This window comes from Danio rerio, chromosome 7 (assembly GCF_049306965.1).
Source record: "Danio rerio strain Tuebingen ecotype United States chromosome 7, GRCz12tu, whole genome shotgun sequence".
Lineage (NCBI taxonomy): Eukaryota > Metazoa > Chordata > Actinopteri > Cypriniformes > Danionidae > Danio > Danio rerio.
This window is the reverse complement of record NC_133182.1, coordinates 4,740,062-4,755,000: the sequence shown is the minus strand read 5'-3', so window position 1 is coordinate 4,755,000 and position 14,939 is coordinate 4,740,062. Positions and strand designations below refer to the sequence as shown.

At 39.8% G+C, this 14,939-nt stretch overlaps 1 protein-coding gene and 1 long non-coding RNA gene across 4 annotated transcripts in view; one reads left to right on the top strand and one right to left on the bottom strand.

Moving 5' to 3' along the window:
- Positions 1-14,638, top strand: part of ltb4r (leukotriene B4 receptor) — a 22,765-nt gene extending 8,127 nt beyond the window's left edge. The window contains exons 2-5 of one of the 3 annotated variants that reach the window (XR_012382261.1): positions 1,772-2,319; positions 7,734-8,007; positions 11,887-12,763; positions 13,573-14,638. Coding sequence is in view for 2 of the 3 variants with exons in the window: in XM_002662721.7 (XP_002662767.4) it covers positions 1,808-2,319; positions 7,734-8,007; positions 11,887-12,243 (1,143 nt within the window). In the remaining variant the exon portion in view is untranslated. 3 annotated transcript variants of the gene reach the window in all.
- LOC141375275 (uncharacterized) lies at positions 3,369-10,352 on the bottom strand. The gene is made up of 3 exons (XR_012383047.1): positions 10,297-10,352; positions 6,998-7,989; positions 3,369-4,618 (listed from the first exon to the last, which is right to left on the bottom strand). It is a non-coding gene; the product is annotated as an uncharacterized lncRNA (long non-coding RNA).
- Positions 14,639-14,939: the final 301 nt, after the last annotated feature.

Here is a 14,939-nt window from a genome sequence, read left to right as displayed (position 1 = left end):
GTAAAATACTTACGTTTCCTCGTGAGATCAGGATGATAGATGAATCCTTCACAACACGCCCAGCGATCTCAAATCAATTCCTCCAGACATTTTATTTCAAAGGTGTCAAACTCAGTTCCAAAAGGGCCGCAGCTCTGCACAGTTCCAACCCTAATTAAACACACCTGATCAAACTAATTGAGTCCTTCAGGCTTGTTTGAAACCTACAGGTAAGTGTGTTGGAGCAGGTGTGGAACTAAACTGTGCAGGGCTTCGGCCCTCCAGGAATTGAGTTTGCCACCCCTGTTTTAATTGGATTCACAAACTTGGTTTGAAGAACCAGATTTGCCAGAGATCAGTCATCAAAATTAACAGATCCAGGATCTGCCAAATCATCTTAGATCATTTAAGCGAGGTACAAAGAATAGACCCCCGCTCACCATTTTTGTTAGTTGTCAAAACTGACAGCTGGAGGGGCATGGTTCAATATGTTAGCCAAGCTCAATTCCACAGATATACATAACCTGACAAATTAACTAAAAAAACTAAACAAAAACAGAAAGTGTGTTTACAGATTTCAATTAAAGATCAAAAGGGCACACAATATTCTTTTTCTAAATTACATGAAAAAATGAATTGTTTACCACAAAACTAGCAATGTGAGCTAATAAAATCATATGATTAGTTTTGATTTCATATGTACTTTAACCAACAATATCTCAACACACACACACACACACACACGCACACACACACGCACACACACAAACCAATTTATATGAATCACACAAATGCAAAATGCAGGGTTCCATGTTTATGTTGAGGTGTAAATTTAATCTGTGCTTTGTGAAATGCCTTAAATAAGTGACAATCTTCGATAGATTTCATTTAATTGTAAAACAAACATGATTTTAAAACTGTGTGATTATGGGTGTAAAGATAATCAGAAAAAAAGAAATAAATGCAATACTCTCCCCTACCCCATGGTACACACAAAATACTCTCATAGTGCGCTGAGATACCTTGAGCCTAGGCAGGATACCCCAGACCAAATCACACCATACTTTGGCTCAGGCCCGGATTGGCTAATCGGGAGGACCGGGAGAATTCCCGGTGGGCCAGTCCGTTTTTTGGCTGCGAGGGCCGGTGTCCCTAGCTCCAGAATCTGTTGCTCTCAGCAGTCACACTTTTTAAATGAATTATTTTTTTTACTTGACCACAGTCTTCTTATTAATTATTTTACCGCAGCTCTGCTCCGTTTATCTATTTTCTCACAGCCTGGTTAATGATGATATAACTCAGACGAGCCACCTCTCAATGCACAGCTGCTGTCGTCCAGTGGTTAGCACGTTAGGTTACGACACTGAGGATTCGGGTTTGATTCTCGTCTGAGTAGTTTTTTTTTTCTTCATTTTTATTGTTAAGACATACAATACTGTTAGGGTTGTTGAACATTTGAAGTTCTAAAGCAGCTGTTTTCTCAAAAAAAAGATGTGATAGTGTCATTAGAAACTGATTTGTAAATGTCCTTATTTTAATATAGTCAGTCGTGAACTGAGGTGGGCCGGTCTGAGGCTTGAAACTCCAGGGCTGAAAAGCAGTCCCACTCCGGCCCTGCTTTGGCTCTATTTTCAAGAACCGAACGATTTCAAGAAATCATGATACGACATTGTCTCTAACTGTCCAGCAACAGAGAACCACAAATGTGTTTGACAAATAATTATAGCCTACAGATGAAAGGGAAATAGATGTTGGTTTTGATGTTCTTGCTCTGTTTGCTTTCTTTCCACAGTAAATTCAAGAAGCAACACCATAAAGTTTGATTCAAATGGCAACTCCTTTAACTCCGGTCTTCTCTGGACCACCTGCATCCGCCGTTGTGCCCGCTCCCCCATCTACACCACCATCCCTGCCCCTGTCCCATCAGATTGGCATTGCGATCCTGGTTATCGCTTTTGTGTTTGGTTTTCCCGGTAACCTGTTTGTAGTGTGGTCGGTACTGTGTCGAGTGCGGCGCCGCTCTGTCACCTGTCTGCTGATTCTGAATCTGGCCGTGGCTGATGCTCTGGTGCTCCTGAGTTCTCCGCTTTTCATCCGGTATCTGGTGGGAGGGAAAGGCTGGGAGTTTGGACCTGTAGTCTGTAAGACGGTGCATTACCTGTGCTGCGTCAACATGTACGCCTCCATCTACTTGATCTGTCTGATGAGCATGGACCGCTGGCTCGCCGTCACCAAACCATTTCTGTCTCAAAGGCTGAGGACCAAGAAGAGGCTCCTGAGCATCATGCTGGCCATCTGGGTCATGGCTTTTCTGATGGCTTTACCCATGCCATTTTATCGGTATGTCTAATAGTTTGTTTGTTTTTACATCCACACTCTTTAATGAATTACATTTTATAATGTATAAGTTGTACATTAGTTTTACAATGCAGTAGTTTTAAAACTTCATTTTATAAGTAATACACAATGTTGGGCAGTAGCACTGCTACAAGTAGTGACGCTACTAGCTTAACTACATTTCTCAGTAGCGTGGCGGTAGCGTTGCTACTTTCTAAATCAAATAGCTTTTCAGTAGCGAAGCTATTTTATTAGTGAAGTAGCGTTACAAAGCTACATTTACCAATCGCAGATCAATAAGCGACGGCACCGACATTCACGGAGCTGTGAGGCTGGTGTTTGGCTTATGAAAGTAAATCCATGGCTGCGTCCGAAACCGCCTACTACTCAGTAGGTACTGCATTTGAATTTAACCGTACTACTCGGCCGTTAGAAAAGTACGTTCTATACAGTATGTGAAAAGTATGAATGGAATTCGGACGTACTACATCCGCCATTTTGTCATGGTCACGTGACCTACCTGCGTCAGTTGCGTCGCTTTACTTCCATTCATAAATTCGCTCGTGGGGCATCATGGGATAGCGCAGCATGCATGGGATGCGCACTCTATATAGTGGCGTACTATATAGTATGGAAGATGGCGGTTTCGGACGCAGCCCATATGATGGTGAGCATGATGATTTCTTCTTCTTCCTGTTTCAAAGTGGTTCACAACAAACTTTTTGGTGCGTTACTGCCACCTCTGGTCGGTGACGTCGCAAACCAAATTAGGCAAGAAACTTGCTTGATGGAAAAATGACTGAGGGAGAGGAGTTATTTCTGAACCGAAGTAGGATTTTTTATGACCATACCTCAAGACGTACATGTTAAGATGCAATCAGTTGCGCAATTCCCGGGGGGGACAGGGGGGACATGTCCCCTCCACTTTTTTTTAGATATCGCACTTATAATTGCTATAATTTTCCCTCAAGAGTCGAAAAAAGTTATTTTTCAAATTTAGGCTTTTCTGCACACAATTACTCATCATTGCTGCACATTTCTAAAATTATCACCAACAGTATCACCATCACTCAGATTTGGTCCCCCCCATCTCTCAGACCAGAATTGCACCCTTGGATGCAATAACTTAATTTCTGATGCTGTGCTCAAAAAAAACTTTAGTAATTTATAGTAAGTACTTCTATAAATTACTGCATTATGTAGTGTAATTTATTAATGAAGAGTTGTAAATATATATATATACATTATGCATAATGCTTATATCAAAATATTTCTCTTTACTATAAATTACTATAGTATTTTAAATGTGTAACACCTGCTTTTATTTGATTTTTTTTGTTTCTGCTGTTATATACTATAATTTGTTTCTATTTAGTACAGCATACTATTTACAGTAAACAATTGAACTGAATTATTATGCCTAATATGATTCATTGACAGTTGTAATGATCACTAAGATATGACTTCCTTGGATTTAAGTTGCTTCGATTTAAAAACAAAAATAGCAAAAATAGCTTAGATGTAGCTAAGCTACTTTTGCCAAGTAGCTTTTAGCTTAGCTTGCTACATTTCCCAGAGGGTAGCTTTTAGTGTAGTTAAGCTACATTTTAAGTAGAGTAGCTTATAGCTTAGCTCACTATATTTTTCAAGTAGCTTGCCTAACACTGGTATTACATTAGGCCAATATGGTGGCCAAGAGAGAGCTCAAATGCACAATGGGATACGAAAACATATGCATATTTAAAAACACTAACAATTAGTTACCACCTAATTTTGATGGTTCATTTGAGTATTAGTATACTGTCTGCTTAATATCTGTTGATACTGCTCATTTAACAGACATTTAACTTACTATAAGAAACTTTGAAAGTACATAACACTAACCCTAACCCCAACCTAACAGTCTACTTTTAATCTAATGAGTATTATTTGGCATGTAGATGCAATGTATATTAGTTCAACAAACAGACCATCAACATAAAGTGTGACCACATCATCAGTTTGACCACTCACATGCAAACAATCTTACAACACACGCAAATAGAGAAACATACTGCAAGTTGGACAAACACAATGGAAATGTAACAGGGAACCCAATTTTACTTGAGCTTTTATGTCAAATTTTACTGCATTTATCTTTGCTATATACAGTTTTTAACCCACTACTTAGTGTTCAATTTCAGATGACCATCAGAATTGTATAGCTGCCATCAACCTGATGTACATTGGATTGCTTATATGGGCCACATAATATAGATTTAGGCATTCAGTAGTATGTGCATCTGTAACCAGGGGTGTGACACTGATAACAGGGTTGAAGATCCAAATGCAGGGTTTTATTGACAGGATGGTCTGGCAGGCGATGATCAACACAGGAGCAAACAGATGTATAAGGGTAATTCAGAGTCGAAATAGCAGGCAAATGGTCAGAAGGCAGGCAGCATACAGAAATAATCAAACAAAACAAAGCAAAGGTTTAAAACACGGAAGGCACGGCAAGGAAAACGCTTTGTGATGTCACTTACTAGATAACAAGACTCTGCGACTGGAGTGAGAGTATGTGCTGCCTAAATAGTGTGTGTAATCAGTCCTTGACAATTCTCCGGTGGTGTGTGTGCAATCAGTTAGGATACGGAACGTGTGTGTAAGCGAAGTGCATGTGTGGAGATGTAGTCTTTGAAATAGCGGATTCGTAGTCCGCAAGCGATTGTGCTTGAATTCCAGCGATCTATGGAGTTAAGCTCGCTGGTAATCGTGACAGCATCACATTGAGCACGGACAAAATGCTGGCTTTTACTAAACAGAGATGTGGTAAATAACAGGTCTGCCTCAGCAACAGCAAACAGGGCTAAAGCAGGTGAGACAAAGATCCCTGTCTGATTTATCCAGTTTTTTCTTGCCCATGTTCTTTGGATTATCCTCTCAACCCACATAGCAAAATTTCTCTGGCTCAGCTCTGGCCCACACAATCAGGTTTTGCTTGACCCACATGCCGCTGTGAATTACGGTACATGACTGGACCAAATCTGGCTTCCAGACAAGGGCCACACACAGACCATATCTGGGCCAAGTCTCAGCCAAGTTAATAACTCATAACTGGGCCTGAACTGGGCCAGTAAGGTTGGTGTGTCACGATTGCAATGAAATTAATAAACCTATGAAGCGTTGTGCTTTAGGCACACTATGGGCCTTGTTTTTTTCTCAGTGACCTGATTGGTAGAATTGATTTATTTAATCAAAAATTATTTTTATGTATTTTAAATGTGGGTCAAGACTGGCCAAACTCACGTGGCCCACAATCAATTTTTTAAATCTGGGCCAAATACTACATTTTACATCTGGCCCAATTTTGTGTGCCGCCTTATAGACGGTGCCACCTCTGCCAAACCCAGGCCATGGTTGGCCCACATGCTGTATGCCAGTGCCGGATGAATGCCTGATGTCCCAGCTTTATGTCAAATCTGGGCCAGAATTCTTTGCTACTAGGGAACTTGCCATTTGGATTCTTAGCCCCTTACTTGAACTATAACTGTCTTCCCCGGAGTATTCTATAACCTAGCCCTCTTAAATGTTTGCCAATGTTGTTTTGTTTCGGTGTGGGGGTGGGGGGTAAGGTCTCCTCATCCACCACAAGTGTGCAGCATCCACCTGGATAATACGATGGCAGCCATATTGTGCCAGACCGCACAATACACACCAACTGATTGGTGGATAAGCCAATTATGATACAAGAATGGTTAGGAGGCCATGATGGACAGAGGCCAGTGTGCAAATTTGACCAGGATGTTGGGGTTAAACCCCTGCTTTTTTTCGAAGGACATCCTGGGATTTTTAATGACCACAGAGAGTCGGGACCTCGCTTCCAAAATATGAAATATTGGTGAATGAGGAAAGGCGGGGGTCCAATTTTTCCCAAAACCGGGACAAGCTTGGCTGATCAGTGGTAAACATTATCCAAGAGGGCAAGGTTGGAAAATAATCTGGGGAAAACAGGTTATAGTCTAAGCAAGGTGCTCAGAGTCCAAACAGCAAATTGGCGGCTAACATAAGTAAAGTTTATTCACACACTAATTTCGAGAGGATCACGTGCTTGTGGCTTGTCCTGCATTATTCAATTTTTGATTCACTAAGCCACTATAAATACCCTTAGTTCCATATGACAGCCATCTTTGTTTTGAAGACTCCTCCTCCTTTCCTAGATGGGTGGCACGGTTGCCCAGTGGTTAGCACTGTTGACTCACAGCTAGAACGTCACTTGTTCTAGTCCCTACCAAGTCAGGTGACGTTTCTGTGTGGAGTTTACATGTTCTCCCTGTGCTCACGTGGGTTTCCCCTGGGTTCCCCCCACCGTCCAAAAACATACAACTTAAGTTAATTGACTAATCTAAATCAGCACCATAGACATGCTCCAAGTAGTAGTCATCTCTTAAGAGCAGTCACTATTTGTTCTTTAGCTACTACAGCAGGAGAGTTCTCCAGATATACCCGAGCTCAAACTCCACTCTGGCCTTGCAAATGGGAGGGAGCCCTGGGCTCGAGGATCTTATGAGCTCAGGGCTCTTTCTCTGGACAGCATGCCAAACACGCTTTATAATCAATCATCAGCTAAGTGTGGACTCATGAAAGAGGTGCTCAAAATTCTGACAAGGCTAGACTAAGAGAATATTTAGAAGACTAGAACTTTATATAACTCAGAATTTTCTAAGCATTTGATACCTCAGGCATGTGGTTCTGTAGATGAAGGCCATGCAAAACCTTGTGCTTCATCCAACTACATAAAAGAAGTTTGCATTGGTCATTGGACTTGGAGGCATTCATTTGAGAAATAACTGACACTCACTCTAGATTAGGCATACTTGCAGGATGTTTTCCCCCTCATGAGAAATTTCCTCTTAAGTTACATTTTTTAACATGATTGATGCATTAGCCCAAGGGGTTTCAAGCATTTGTTTCAATAAAAGAGTGGGAAAAAACACCCAAAAGCAAATACTGAATGAAGTAAATCAGTGGTAAAATGAGCCAAGGCACTGCCATAAGATTGTTAATAGCCTTCTAAAATAATCTTTTTTTGTTTTAATGAAAACTGCATAAGTTCTGTGGGTGTCTACTGGTAACTGTTTTGCTTTATTTGTTTAATTTAAAATGGCAATGAATTCTAAAGGGACATGTTCCAAAATATTGTAGAAACCATGTGTTTAATGTGACAAAATGTGAGTGTAGTGGTTAAATTGTGATGGTATGTAAGGTAATAATGGCATTTGCTGTGAGAACCTTTAGACTTTTCTCAGCAGGGATATTCTGTATTTGAAGTACAACATTTAAAGCATAACTGTAATTTAAACTATTGCCTCAGATTTATCTCCCTGTTTTAAATGTCAGCCTCTTTCATCTTGTTTTCATCTGCTTTGCTCTGACAGCTCTGTTGTGCAATATAAACCAGGTGTGCCCATCTACCTGTGTAACCCATACCACTGGCAGAGTGAATCTCATGAAATCTTTCAGTACCTGTCTGAGACTCTGCTGGGCTTCCTGCTGCCCTTCGCCTTCATCCTGTTCTGCTACATCTCAGTCATCCTTCGGCTGCGCAGCGCCATGTTCCAGCGTAAGGGAAGAGGAAACTTTCTCATCCTCATCATCATTGCTGCTTTCACCCTCTTCTGGTTGCCGTATCACCTGATCAACATCATACAGGTGAGCATCTCGCACTAACATCTCTAGCGTGTGATCAGCTTACATCACAGGCCAACATATCAAAGTTACCAATTTGTGACAGGCAGAGGTGGGTAGTAATGAATTACATTTACTTTGTTACATTTACTTGAGTAAAATTGTTGGGTAACGTGCACTTTTACTCTTACTCAAGTTAATTATTAGAGATAAATCGGTACTCTTCGTTACGTTTGTTGCTCCTTTACTGTCAAATGATAATAAATATGATTCATATGACTTGTTTGCAAATATCGCGAGGCGCAGCATCGGAGAGGTTGCTATAGTGCAGGGGTCACCAATCTCCTTCCTGGAGGTCCGGTGTCCTGCAGGGTTTAGCGCAAACTTGCTTCAACACACCTGCCTGAGTGTTTCAAGTATACCTAGCAAGACCTTGATTAGCTTGTTCAGGTGCGTTTGATTAGGGTTGGAGCTTAAAATCTGCAGGACACCGGCCCTCCAGGAACAAGTTTGGGGATCCCTGCTATAGAGATGCGACTCCCGTTTTCGGTTAGGGCGTGCGCACCTGTGTTGGAATGATGGCTGATATCGAGAAAGACGTGCGAGTATACTGCGGCCACACCATATCGCCATCTGCTGTTCTGAGAATGACGGTCATGCTGTCTGTGTAGTAAGTTTATCGGACCAAGTCACCCGCCCTCAAGTTCAGCTCATAGTCAGCTCAAGTTCATAATGTGATGCATGCATCGATCTGACATCGCAACATATACATGAGTTACAGCTCCAACCTGAAAGAAAGTAGTGGTAAGTATCAATATTATCCCAATTTGAACCTTATTAATGGTAACTATGCAGGCCCATTCGAAAGACCCACCCCTCAATGACAAAGTTTGTCCTATACATGAGCTCACTTGTGTTATATTGAGTGCTATGCCATCATTAATAATGAAATTAATCCATTGGCTTTAAGACCAAGCAGAATCCTCAGTCGGGTGTCGCTTTGATGTGACTTCATCTAATCAGTTTTGTCCAGTGCAAAGTAATATTTTTCATATTTTCCAACATCTAGCTGTGCAAGAGAACATGCAATCAGATGGAAGCAACGTCATCTATCACTACTGTATTGTTTTTAAATAGAGAAAACATTTTACAAGTAACTCTTATTCTAAATCTTGCAGCTTATTCTTGAAACAAAAAATGAAATAAAAAGGTGCCAAGCACAACAAGCGGCCTATTTTTAAATGAATGAGAAAACTAATTTGGCTATTTTGTTATCCATGTATTTTCAATTAAATCAAATGCATTTTTTTTACAAGAAAGGCTAAAAAAATGTGAATTTTATTATTATTATATTTTAATTTTTTATTATTCAAATAGCCAAATTCTGACTGAGGACAGTTTGTAGGCTACACTACAGTTTTTAATTTAACACTTTGACAGATTCCTATTTTTTTCTACTGATTCATAATACATTTGTATTTAGAAAAGTATTTATTGATTTTTATTTATTCCAGATCTTTAGGAAATATTTTGGTACATTAAAAAGTGTCACTATGATGACCATCTAACAACCATCTAACACCATCTAACAATCCAGCTAAAAATAGAGCTTAAAATGTCACTAAAATGCAGTATTTAAATCTTATAAATTGTAAATAAGGTGAATAAACTGCAAAAAGGCCTGCTGTTAACCATTAAAAATATAACATTTTAATTTAGTGTTTTACCAAAAATCATTGAAATATTAAAATATTCAAATAATTAGCTCCCTGTATATTTTCCTCAATGTCTGTTTAACAGAAAGATTTTTCAACATTTCTAAACATAAGTCTTAATTAATTTCTAATAATAACTGATTTCATTTATGCTTGCTATGATAACAGTACATGTACAAATCAAAAGCAACTAGTAACTATTTACTTGAGTAATTTTTTCATCAGGTACTTTTTTACTTTTACTCCAGTAAAAATTTCCACAAGTACTTGTACTTTTACTTGAGTATAGATTTTGGATAATCTACCCACCTCTGACAGGCTACAAAGTAACCTCTGTGGATCAATTGCTTAGAAACAGTGACTGAATCATTTTTCAAAGGAATTGGTTTAGTTTGTTTTGGTTGAAGCTTAATTTATCACACAGAATCAATGAACTGTTGAATTCATTCTCAATACATCTGTCCCCCTAATGCAGTTGCAACAACTTTACTACTGGGTTCATGTAATCCAAAAGGTAAAGTTAAAACACACAGGAAATAGTCAAAAACAAGACAGGACAAAAGAAACTGCTTGGTAAAGCATTGAGAACTGGCAATACCTTGAGTGTGTGTATGGTCTGTCCAGGCTAACATGCTCATCAAGCAGGAAGTGTCTGTAGAAGCAGCAGAGAGGGTGCTGAAAGTCAGTTCTAGGACAACATTGCCCTCTGCTGGCATGGCTTTACAATTAGCCTTTTTGTCACTATTTGATTTTTTTTTTTAAAGAAAGTACAGTCTAACTGAAATTGAAACAAAATTCAATTTTTGTTTTTCTTTTTTCTTTCACATAAATAGATCTCAATGCAGTCATTTTCAGTTTTTTATGTTTATGGTGGCATATATGTGCACATCCTCATTATTCATTTGCTTATGTACCACATTTTGACATCATTTGGACAACATTTACATCCAGGCCCGGATAGGCTAATCTGGAAGACCGGGTGAATTCCCGGCAAGCCGGTCTGCTTTTTGGCCGCGAGGGCCGGTGTCCCTAGCTGCTTGCACTCTCAGCAGTCGCACTTCTTTCATTTATTTATTTATTTGCTTAATAATTAAAATCTGACATAACCTGAGAACCTTTGTAACAGTGCCCTTGTTGTCCAGTGGTCAGCACGTTACGTTTCGACGCGCTGACCCGTGTTCGAACCTCACCTGAGTAATTATTTAATTTAAATTTTTTTCATTTTTATTGTTAAGACATATAATATTGTTAGGGTTGTTGAATATTTGAAGTTCTAAAGGAGCTGTTTTCTTGAAAAAGACGTGATAGTGTCATTAGAAACTGAATTGGAAATGACCTTATTTTAATATAGTCAGTCGTGAACTGAGGTGGGCCAGTCTAAGACTTGAAACTCCAGGGCTGAAAAGGAGTCCCGCTCCGGCCCTGTTTACATCAGAATGGTAAACAGCCAGTTGTACTGTTCTAACTAATTTCAAATTACTTTGACTTTAAAATGTGGAAAACATTTAGGCCAATCCCAATTCTTTTTTTTGTACCCCTACCCCCTCCTGTTCCCCATTGCCCTTGACACAGAGTGTGAAGGGGAAATGCTTCCAAATGTACCCCTAAGAAATGGGACAGCCCTACAGCACCTGCACATGTCATCAGATGTCATCGCGCTCTCTTACCTCATATGAGATCGAGGATGGCGACTGCTGTAGTTATTCCAGTTAACCCTGACTCTGGGCTCCTGCCGCTTTTCCTGCATGCCAGCTCTGCCCTGTCCCTGTACACCTGCATCTTTCCCTACCAGGCCTTCCTACCTCATGCTTTTTTCTCCAACCTATCTTTGTGCTCCCACATCTTCTCATGCCTGTCCACCTGCCCAGTCTTAACTGGTTTGACAATTCTCATGTGAAACTGCAGTATTTTGCATAGCTTCAGCTTTTGAAACTTTGTAATCCGGGAACGTAATCATGGGTTACATCTGATGACAAGCAAGAAAAAAACAAGCTGTGTCCCTTAGCGTTAAAATGATTGCTGCTAAACATAAATCATGTCAGACTATTTGAAATCCTTGCAATCAAAATAAACAAAATCAATAATTTTACACTTAAATATTTGTTAAAATCCCAACAACAAGGCAGCTGTTAGACATTTATATCAGCACAACAAAGTAGCGTTAATTTCTCCTTGTCTGTTTGCACAGGTGATTGGTGTGATGCAGGGCTCCTCTTCTTTTCTAAACGTGGCAAAAGTGGGTCGTCCCAATGTGACAGCATTCGCATTCATGAGCAGCAGTGTGAATCCAGTCCTGTACGTGTTCGCTGGCAGCTCTCACATCCGTCAGGCTGGTTTAGGCTTCATGGCGAAACTTTTCGAAGGGACCAATTCAGAGATGGGCTCCAGCCGCAGCACCAGGTCCAGCCGCGGCTCAAATACAGAAAACTCCGTCTTCACAAAACTGTCTGTCAAGCTGAATCGCAAAGGTGATGGTGCAGGAGCCGAGACCCATGATGGAGAAGAGGGGACCTTGGCGGACAAGACTCTGACCCCCCTGCACTGAAGTGTTCGTTTATTCCCTCGAGGCTCATTTATAGTGTTAGTGAAGCTGCTGGACTTTAGTTATCCCAACTGAAAGGATAATATCATCTTCTGCTAAATATAAGGTTTTATTTCTTCTAAGGCTACATCCACATGAATCAGGAGTTTTTAAATTAAAAAAATCTGTGTACGTACAAAATCATTGAAACCTACTGAAAATGATGTAGTAAATATGCCAGAGCAGCATGTGCTACTGCAGTTCTTTCATAGAGATACACAAACAATGGAAAAGACAATTGGTGCATTCCAAACGGGACATTTTGCCCTCCGAAGGGTGATTTGAAGTTTAAAAAATTTAAGACCGCTATATTAAAGTGTCGTTCCAAAACAAAGTGCTCCAAATTGGCCACTTTGAAGAGCCCTTTGGAATGAAGTATTTTGAAGGATATAACTTCCATGAACCTTGTTCCACACTGTGTTTAATTCGGATGGACTCTTCCCTTTGCTCTAAACCAGGGGTCAATCTTGGTCCTAGAGGGCCGGTGTGCCTGCAGGGTTTAGCTCCAACCTGCCTCAAAAAACCTGCCTGGATGTTTTAAGTATACCTTTAAAGACCTTTATTGGCTTGTTCAGGTGTGTTTGATTAGGGTTGAAGCTAAAATCTGCAGGACACCGGCCCTTCAGGAGGAAGTTTGGTGACCCCTACTCTAAAATCTTCAGAGGGTCACCTTTAAAGGGATTAGGCACAAAGGGATGAGCCCTTCTGAATGAAACCCTACTGAAAAGCAGGCTGGTTGGATGGTATTAGCCGGTCAACCAGGCTGGTTTTAGAGGAGTTTTGGCCACTTCCAGCCCAGCCAAAACCAGCTATGTCCAACTCAAACAGGCTAGTTAAGCTGGTTTTAGTTGGTCAATTTCCAGCCTGACCAGCTAAGACCAGGCTGGAAATGGCTGGAAACCAGCCTGGAAGTGACCAAACCCATCTAAAACCAGGCTGGCCAACCAGCTTAGTCTGATTTAAGCTGTTTTTTTAATAGGAAACCCAGCACTTGGCTGCATTCTAGTCCATCTTTTATGAGCTTCACTCGCTAACTTCCCTCCATCTTGTTCCCTCAAATGCATGTCATTGATTACATTACACAAGTGTGTACACTGGTGCAACATCTGTATGGGTTTATATGGAATGCCCTAAACCAGGGATCACCAAACTTGTTTCTTGAGGTCCGGTGTCCTAAAGATTTTAGCTCCAACCCTAATCAAACACACCTGAACAAGCTAATCAAGATCTTACTAGATATACTTGAATCACCCAGGCAGGTGTGTAGAGGCAAGTTGGAGCAAAACCCTGCAGGGCACCGGACCTCCAGGAACGAGATTGGTGATCCCTGCAATAAACACTTCAGCACTTATAAACTAAATTGTTGTGATATCACAATAGCACTGCATTCAGGGACATATAGGTGCTGGTTTGGACATATGAAGCTGACTCTCGAGGGTTTGTCCATGTAAATGTTGCTCATTCACTTAATGAAGTGGAGTACACTTTAAAAATGGTGGCTAAGATTACCCTGAGGGGAACAAGATAAGAGAAGTATGTGAGTGCATTTCGAGAAGTAAAGTGGAACACAGCCTCGGAGCATGAAATGGATCTAACATCATGTGACACACCTTGTTGTCTATATTGATTTGTTGTTTAACATAGTAGCAAAGGAGAAGAAGATTTAGCTTCAGTAAAGCTATTAAGCTCAGCAGCTTCAGCCGTCTGAACACAAGCATGTAGAGTCCGCCGTTGTTGTTGCTGTTTTGTGACATAGCATCTCTGACTAGGGCAAGATGTGGGCTGAGGACATCAACGTTTCATAAAATATATGGATTGATTGTTCACATGAAAAGAGTTTTCAGATTGAGATTTCAGATTTTAGAGCTGGTTTAAAAAAATATAGTGGAGTTCTTCAAACTGTGGTTTCGTCTGGATTTCTGGATTTCGTCTGGTTTCTGTGTGAACAGGGCCTAAATATTTGATTAGGATTCACTGGAATCCAGGCTTTTAAACATCGTTACATTTTTAGAATTATATATATTTTTGTTTATTTTATTTCACAGCTGTAGTTTGTTGTTGTTTCTGTGCTTCTTTATAAAACTCAAATGTATTTGTATATGTGCCCATCCTCATTATTCATCTGATTATGTACACTTTAGGTTTTGACATTTAGGATGCACAATATTTATATATCTGATGTGAAACAGTCGGATGAACTGTCAGTTATTGTGCAAATTCAATTTTATTCATTATTGCTTTGTCTTTCACATTAATGCAAAATATATAGAAAAAGAAAGATTCAAAACTATTTTTTTCAATGACTCTGTTGATTTTCTTAATAAAAGTGTGAACATATTCAATAAAAAATAGAAATGTATAATTGTGGATGTTCATCAGCTGCCCATTAATGCAGTTTTTAAATACAGGACAAAAGATTTCCTTGGCATTTAATATATTTAATGATATTGTTATGAACCCAAGGTCTAGGTCTGGAGTTAAAGAAAATAAAGTAATAATTCAATAATTAAATAGTTAACAGGTTGGAATTTAATGACGTTCAGATTCATTTATTGTGAGAAAACAGTTTGTATCAACAGAAAAACAAAAGAATAAGAGCAAAAAATAGATTCAACAAGGCCAAAATAATAAACACAAGACATAATCAAAGAGAATCTAAA